A 7,766-nucleotide genomic window follows, 5' to 3' on the forward strand; every position below is an offset into this window, starting at 1 on the left:
GGTTTTCGTGTCCCCCCCCCCCCCCCCCCGCCAAGTTAGCAGCTCTGCAGGGTAGGGAATGATGAAGGAGAGGCAAGCAGACCCTGGTCCTGGCTTTACCACACTCTTGCCATGAGATACTGCAGAAACTCCTTAGGATCCAAAACCGTACAAGGGGCTGAGATAAGCTGATGTCAGGGTGCTGCAGGAGCGTGATGTCACCCGAGGACTGCTCAGCACAGGAGCTGCCCTAACCACACTGCCTCGGTAGCTCCAGTTGTAAAATAAAAATAATCTTATCTGTGTGATGGGAAAGAATGACTCAAGAGCTTAAACAGTTGCTGGATCTCTTGGCAGAAAGCGTAAAGCATTGCACTGACAGGCAGGAGCCATTTAACCCCCCCCCCCAAGGTTTAAATCAGGGTGGGGGGAGAAGTGAATTCTCCCTAAACTGAATTCTGCTTTCCACCTAACTCCTTCTAGGCATTTTGAAAGAAAAATTGCAAGGTAATATAGTATTTCCTATAACAAAGACTATCGAACCTCTTCCATCTGTGGACCCCTAAAAATTTTCCAGCTGAAATGAAGCCACATACAGAGGTTAATTTCTTGCTTGCCCAGCCCTTCCCACTTGTCCCACCTTGAGGCACAGAGGGGCTGAAAGCCCTTGTGCAGGTCCAGGGGATTTCAGCATGACAGTCTCACCCCAGGCCATCACAAGCATGCTGGTACCTGGGGAGGTCACTGTGTAGTGCAAAACTAGGGTAAATAAGCAAACGTGCCCTAAAACAGGCAATGTGAAGCTAAGATTTCCCACCATTAATGCTGGAGGTCCCAGCCCCCGCACCTAAGCTGGGCTCAGTGTGAAGCTGTGTCTGCTGTGGAGAGCTGCAGATGCCTAATGGTGCCCAGTGCAACCAGTTTAAGACAAAAATAGGGAAAAAACCCCAACCCACCAGGCCCATCTATTACAGTGTGATGGCTTCAGTAATTAGTGTGTATGATTTGTCTTTGTCCCCAAGGATCCCAAGGGCTGAGCGATATCCCGTGTGTGCTGCACAGGCATCTCGGGGCCGGTGATTTAGCAGCCTCTCAAGCAAGATTGTGAAACCACGCTCCTGCTGTTTAATGTACTCATTCAGGTTACAACAGGTTTAGCAAACAATAAAAAAACATCTGGAACCCCCATTTAAATAGAAGAGTTGTGTTATTAGTAATAAAGTCATGACTGGTGCTATAAAGTGTGCTCTGGTGAACAATGTGCAGGTAAATAAAGGGAGATGAAGAACTAATGAGGGTGAGGGAAGAAGGCTGTATCTATTTTTCATGTCAGTCCCCACTCCTGATAGGGCTTTTGCTCCAGGAGATAAAGCAGCAGCACAGCCCCTGTGCACAAACCCACCCCTGTAACGGGGGGTACCTGCCCCCTGCTCACCCTCTGCTAAGAGAACGATACTTCCTCCCTTTTCATCCTTAACTGCTATTTCAAAATAGGAAATAAAGGTTACCAAGTAAATAGAGAACAAATGAAGAGTAAACTTCTATTTCCCAGGTTCCAGGGATCTAACCTGGTTTGGTTTACCCTTCTCCCAGGTTCAAACAGTACATGAATCCTCCACGACATGATAGCCTGTATTTTTATTCGGAAGTCAGCCCTCCTCCTCCTCCTTAATCGTGATGCAGCAAACCATTCCCCACCCTGCAGCATCACTTCTGATTTCCCTCCAACTGCCTACCCGTGTGGGAAGCGGGATGCAACAGGGGCCATGAAGTGATTTCTGTTGATGTAGAGTAGGAAATACAAATGGTTCACCCTGGCTGTGGTTCGGTCCCAGTCCAGTCCAATCCCACAGGCACATCATGGCCAGAGAATGTGGCCAGCTGCTGAGCCAGTGCTGCCAGCCCTTCCTGATGAGGCTGTGAAATAGTTGTCCCTTGGGAGTTTTTAAAGGCAGAATATCTATGACAACTGCCCCCATTAGCATCCACCACTTGCTTGTAGGCTCTGCACAGCCCTGCAGAGCACAGGGCAGGGATGGGCTGACCACGAGCTGGGGCAGCTTGGGGTCACCCTGTTCTTTTCTGCGTTAGCTCAACCTCTGGCAATTCCTGGCTCTAATGATCAACCACATGCTGTTGTTGATTGACTACATATTTGTTTCTGCTGAATCACTCAATAGCACAAAGTTTGCGGTTCCTTCCCCACCCTCTGGAAATCCTTCTCACCTGAGAACAGCCCTCTCCCCTCGCCTCGGCGGTGATGGCTTTGTGTGCCATCTTCGAAAGCCAGAGCAGGAACAACTCTCCCGAGCAACGAGCCAACGCACTGCCGCACTCTAAGGTGGCAAACGACAGGTTTTCATCCTGTTTTCAGTTTAATATGCATATATTTTAATCGCTGCTGGTATCTGAGTTAGATATACCATGGATGCCTTGTAATACCCAGCGATGCTGCGGTAAGTACCAAACCCCAGCAGCACAAGCACACCATAACCTCGCTCCAGGCCACACACACCAGGTCCAGGGCAATAGGAAGCTGGCAGCATCTTGAGCTGGATGGAAATCACCACACACCTGCTTTTAAAATTTTGGAACGCATCACCTTCACGCGACATAACCCTGAGGAGCCCATGGTGCACGTGGCTGCAGTCAGCAGGGCCTCACAATGAAACGGCCCAACACAGCCCAAAAATGGGATGCTGAAAAATATTGGCAATGAATTTGCACCTTCCCTCACAAGGTAGCTGGATGTGATGAGATACTTTGCCCCGACGGTGCAGCATCAGGCACCTCAAAGATGCACTGAATCCCCAGCACGCTCTAGTCGTGCTGGGCCACCACGGTGGGATGCAGATGGGACCATTCTTCATCTCCTGGTCAGGAGGACAGGTAAGCATGTGCTGAAGTCCTCACCTCCCAGCAGGACCTAAGCATGGGCTTAACTTTATATATATTTAGGGTTCCACTAAATGGACATGTCTGTATCATGTGTATCCAAGCCCAGAGAGAGCCCTGAAGGCTCAGGCACCTGTGAGATGTGAGGACTTCTATTCTGGTCCTCCACATGTGGGTTTATAGTTCCAAAACAGGAAACCTTTGATTCCTTTTTCTCCCTGAGCCAGATAACTGTTAATCTATTTAGCTACAGGAAATACTCTGCGTGAGGGAAGGAGACACCTGAACTACACATGATACTTGGAAACCTCACTGCATGCAGAAACACCAATTGCATCTTCATTTTGAGTGAAGGATGCTGAGGAAAAGCTTTTCAGCCTCATTGGAGAGCTGTGGCGAAGCCAGGCTCCGGCGATACACAGCAGCACTGGCACGCAAGCGCATCCCTCTCCCTGTACTGAGTGCATCCACTGCTGCTCCTTGGCAGCAGCCGGGTTGACAGCTGTGACCTCCTCCGTGCACCCTCCAGATGTCCCAGGAATGCAGATTCACAGACAGCTCCTAGAATTTTTGCTTGGGCATAGCCTAAGTCCCTTAGAAAGTCTCACCACACTGCCCACCCAAGCAAATTGACACTTACCTGATTTGCTGATAGAAACTCCTGGGCGTTGTCATTCATTCCCATGTACATGTTCTCCCCATCAAACTAGAAAGACAAAAGAAAGTCAGAGTTAGTGAAATACCATCTGTACACCAGGGTCACGTGCATCCCAAATACTTTCCTGGCTCTTCATGTAAAGAGCCAAAATTCCCAGAAGAAAATCCTGAGCTGCTCCTTTAAAACCTTTCAGTATGGTTATTTGCAATGGGACATGGTAACATAGCAGATTTATGTTATTTTTTCAGTGAAATAATGAATTAATCACTCCAATTCAAACAAATAAGCCAAACGTGTGCAAAACCACAGATGTACCCAGCGGCAAAGATCACCCAAATGAAGTTCTAGCTAAAATTCCTACTAGACCATCGATCAGCTTTAAAAAGCCAACTTCCATCGACGGAAATTTCCATGACAGGTAGGTCCCATTCAAGCCTCTTCCAGACACCTACATACCCCTTAACCCACAAAGGAAACCTACAGGAGCAATGCAGAAAGCCACTCCGGACCATATATGAAGGGGTCTCTATGCAAAGCCTGATTCCCCAGACTGATAGTTTGTTGTTCTTTGCAAACTCTGGCTGCAAGAAGGCACATTTCCCGCCCCATTTCCACTTCCCCTGCCTGCTCTGCCAGGACTCTGCCTCCACGGCTGGGCGAGAGGCAGGGCAGCCTGAGCACAGTGCGTTCGCCTGTGCCCCCACGGCTCCTGCAAACACACCTGCCCCCTTCACCCGGTTCCAAGCTGCTAATCCACTTATTAGGCTACAAAATCCCCATGGAGAACTGCAAAACTCTTCTCATTAATTAGCTACAACGGAAGCTTTTCACTTGCTCCCATTCCAAATGAAGGAAAAAAGCCCTCCAGGATTGTCTCCGGCTCGAAGTATGGCTGGGGCAGTTCTCAAGGCTAAGTTCACAAATTAATTATGGCAATAAAATGGGCTATGCCATAAAACACTCCCGAGACAAGGATGAGGGTACCAGCTGTGAATGACACCATATACTTAACAAGGGGAATAGCCAACCCTCTTGCCCTTACAAGCCAGATGATGAATTGAAGATTGTTCACCCCTTGCACGTCCTCTCACTCTCTGATAGGAAGCTGATACCAGTTATGCCTTAACAGAAATGGGCCATATTAAGAAAAATAAAAGAGAAATCTAAATAAAATCAGGTGAAGATTTTCAGTGTAGACTATTAATTACACTTCAATTTCTCAGAGTGCTACAGGATTAGCTATTAAAGTCAGCAGAGTTAGTAAAGCCAAGTGGGGGTAACTCAGCTCTGCTTGGCTTCAGACACCCTCTAATTGCCAAACCATCCTCTGGGATAGCAGAGCAAACCAATTAAAAGCAGCAAAATTAGAACGGGTATTGTGACACTCATTAACTAGTACCAATAGCAGCCACAGCAGGGTGGAAGGGGATCCCTGTGCAAATGCAGGATTTCGTTAAACCCATCAGCGAGGCAGGAGCCATGGGATGCAGCGAGCATAGCCAGCCCTACAGGCTTGCTGGGACAAGCAGCTCTCCCAGAAGCCAGCTGGGTGCTATCCACTTTAAACTGAATTTCCCTCCACCTGTAAAATGACCGCTGGCATAGCCAACTCCTGCTAACACAGTTCCAGTTGGAGCTGCCATGCTTCCAGGCATGGAGACTCAGTCAGCTCTACGGCCTAAATACCCTCTGCCAACCCAACCAACCCCAGTGGAGAAGGCTGAATTTGCAGAAGAGGTGGCACAGTTTGGTGGAGGTGCTCAGCCCTGGGGCAGCTGGACCCAGGCTCTGCAGGAGGAGCCGGTCTCTGACTTGGCAGGGGCAGCAGCATGGTTTTGAGGAGTCAGTCTTTTTGGAACAGGCAGAATTATGGTCCTGAGGTCCCACTCCCAAGCTCTTTTGGGGACCACCCCACCAAAAAACCATCAGGTGGATCCTGGAGCCTGAGCAGACACCTCAAGGCTGTGCACCACATGGATGTACGGCCCTTTCTGGTGCTCCAATCTGCAGTGCCAGAGCTTTGCGTCAGGTCGGCTGCACAGACACGCTGCATGGCACTGCGGGACACTTAAAAGCTATTGCGTCTTGAGACTGCACACTGAGATGATGCAGGTGAGCTGCACAAGAGCTCTCCAGCAAGCAGCCCTGAAGAGAGAGAAAAATATTCCAGTGGGGAAATAGTTCTCTCTGTCCCTGGAACTGGTCAGGAATTTGCACTGCAGAAATATTTACTTCCACATCAGGAAAAGAAGAGCTCCTTCCTAAGTAAAAGCTTTGCCCCTCTGAGAGATTTAAATACACAGATGATACACATCCATCCACCCCCCTTCCTTGCAAACACACACCTAACTTTTGTCCTCCTCCAGCACAGTATTTTGCAGATCTAGACTAAGACCTGTTTGAAACAGCTCTTCTCCAGAAAACAAAACTCACCTGGCAATCGACATTCAGAAAACAAAAAGTATCTTTCACTGGGGAGGTCCAGGGCAGGACAAGCACTCTGCTTTCTCTATATCATTCTGTTTGTCAGAATGTATTTTTTTTTATGGCTTTCTACTGTTCCCCTACCTCCGCTCCATGCTTCCTTCTGGCCTTGATGCCTTCATAATAACTGTAATGAATCCTGCCTTCAAAATTACTGTGCCTCTGATTGCCAGTCTGAGCAGCGAGCCTGAAAATCAAGACTTGAAATGCAATGGAAACTTTGGAAATTCCCCACTGCTGATTGGATTTTTTCCCCTCTCCTCCAGGCTATGAGGGTGCAAACAAATTTATTAGAAATTCTCCCATCAGGATATTTTTTCAATTAGATGTTTGCCACTTATACACCAGCCAGGTAGAGCAGATAAGTGATGTGCTCTCCCTCTTCTCATTATTGTTTCGCTACAGAATGCACTTCAAAACAATCAGCGCCATCATTCCAGGTAGATTTACGGCAGAAACAGACATTTTAATATTTGCCTTTGGTTACAAATGCTTCCTCCCTTTTCGCTTTGGTCTAACTCCCGATACATGCAAGCCTCCCAGGCAGTTCCAGACCTGGGTGCATCCATTCATCACCCTCTGTGCCCCCCAAAACTGACCAAACCTGTATCGAATGATGTGCACATGTGGAGTGGCAGGTATCATTTTCAAGTCCTAACTTGAAAGGCACATACTCTCGTGCAATTGTCTTAATCATCCATTTGCTCTTTTGTAATTATTTAATTTTTGTTATTCTTTGGCTAATAGAAGCAGCCTATTAAACAAATCAGTGGCTGTGGCTAATTCTCACTCTCTCCCGCATGAAATGAGCAGGAAGCTGAGGTGAGCCGAGATCACTCTCAGCTCGTAGTGCTTTGCCTCCACGACATGCTGTTCGCTTAAAAACCTGGGAAGTGCAAACCCTGTGTAGCCAAGCTGAGAAACTGGGAGAGGCAGGTAGACGTGATGAATTGCTTTTCCTTCATCTGAGACTTGGACCCATTTTTATCTAACTTGCGCTGACTTAGATTAGCGATGGTTGCCTACAAGCACTACTAGAATCAAGGACCTCTACTTCAAAAAGGACCCATGAAGCCCCACTTTGCTAAATCCCAACTCAAAACTTGTCTCACATAACATGCTCAGGACAGAAACAACTCTACTCACCAGATTTAAAAAAAAAAAAAAGAAAAAGAAAAAGAAAAAGAAAAAGAAAAAGAAAAAACCCTCAGAGGAAACTGCTCAAATTCCTACCAACTCTGGCAACAAAAGCATGCTGTCAAATGAATGCCAGCAAGCTGCCTTCATCTGCAGGTGACAGGAACTGCAACCTGAAGGACTGGGAGCACAGGTGTGACCCAATCTCATGCCACAGGAGGTGACTTCGCCTGGCACCGATGGATAAGCACACGGACACTGTCAACCCCATTCAGCCAGGGAGTCCCAAGGAATTCAGGGTGACGGACAGAGAGCTGTGCCTCCAGACAGCACCTCTCCATGGGACACACTCCCATGTATTTTGGGTCCAAGAGATACAAGGACAGTTCTATTCTGTGAGAAAACACCCTCTGAAATTTAGTTTTTCATGGCGAATTTACTTAAAAATACAATTCTTTTACTACGGCTCTTCCAGGGGAGCTGTAGCTGGCAGCGCAGCTGCAGAGGCAGAGTGCTGCTGTGCATCCACGAGCCCGTACAGGGAGCTGAGTGGAGGCTTGATTCTGATGATATTCTACGAAGCACTTTATTTTTATTGCTTTTCTAGACTCAC

The 7,766-nt window shown here is 47.8% G+C and overlaps 1 protein-coding gene across 1 annotated transcript in view; it reads right to left on the reverse strand.

Annotated features, from left to right (window-relative positions):
• TOX2 (TOX high mobility group box family member 2) overlaps window positions 1–3,565 on the reverse strand; it is a 94,208-nt gene extending 90,643 nt beyond the window's left edge. The window contains exon 1 of the mRNA XM_010584058.1: window positions 3,515–3,565. Coding sequence (XP_010582360.1) covers window positions 3,515–3,565 — 51 coding nt within the window. The remainder of the gene's footprint in view (window positions 1–3,514) is intronic.
• Window positions 3,566–7,766: the final 4,201 nt, after the last annotated feature.

The sequence above is a fragment of the Haliaeetus leucocephalus genome, unplaced genomic scaffold, assembly GCF_000737465.1.
Source record: "Haliaeetus leucocephalus isolate CR32 unplaced genomic scaffold, Haliaeetus_leucocephalus-4.0 Scaffold933, whole genome shotgun sequence".
Taxonomy (NCBI): domain Eukaryota; kingdom Metazoa; phylum Chordata; class Aves; order Accipitriformes; family Accipitridae; genus Haliaeetus; species Haliaeetus leucocephalus.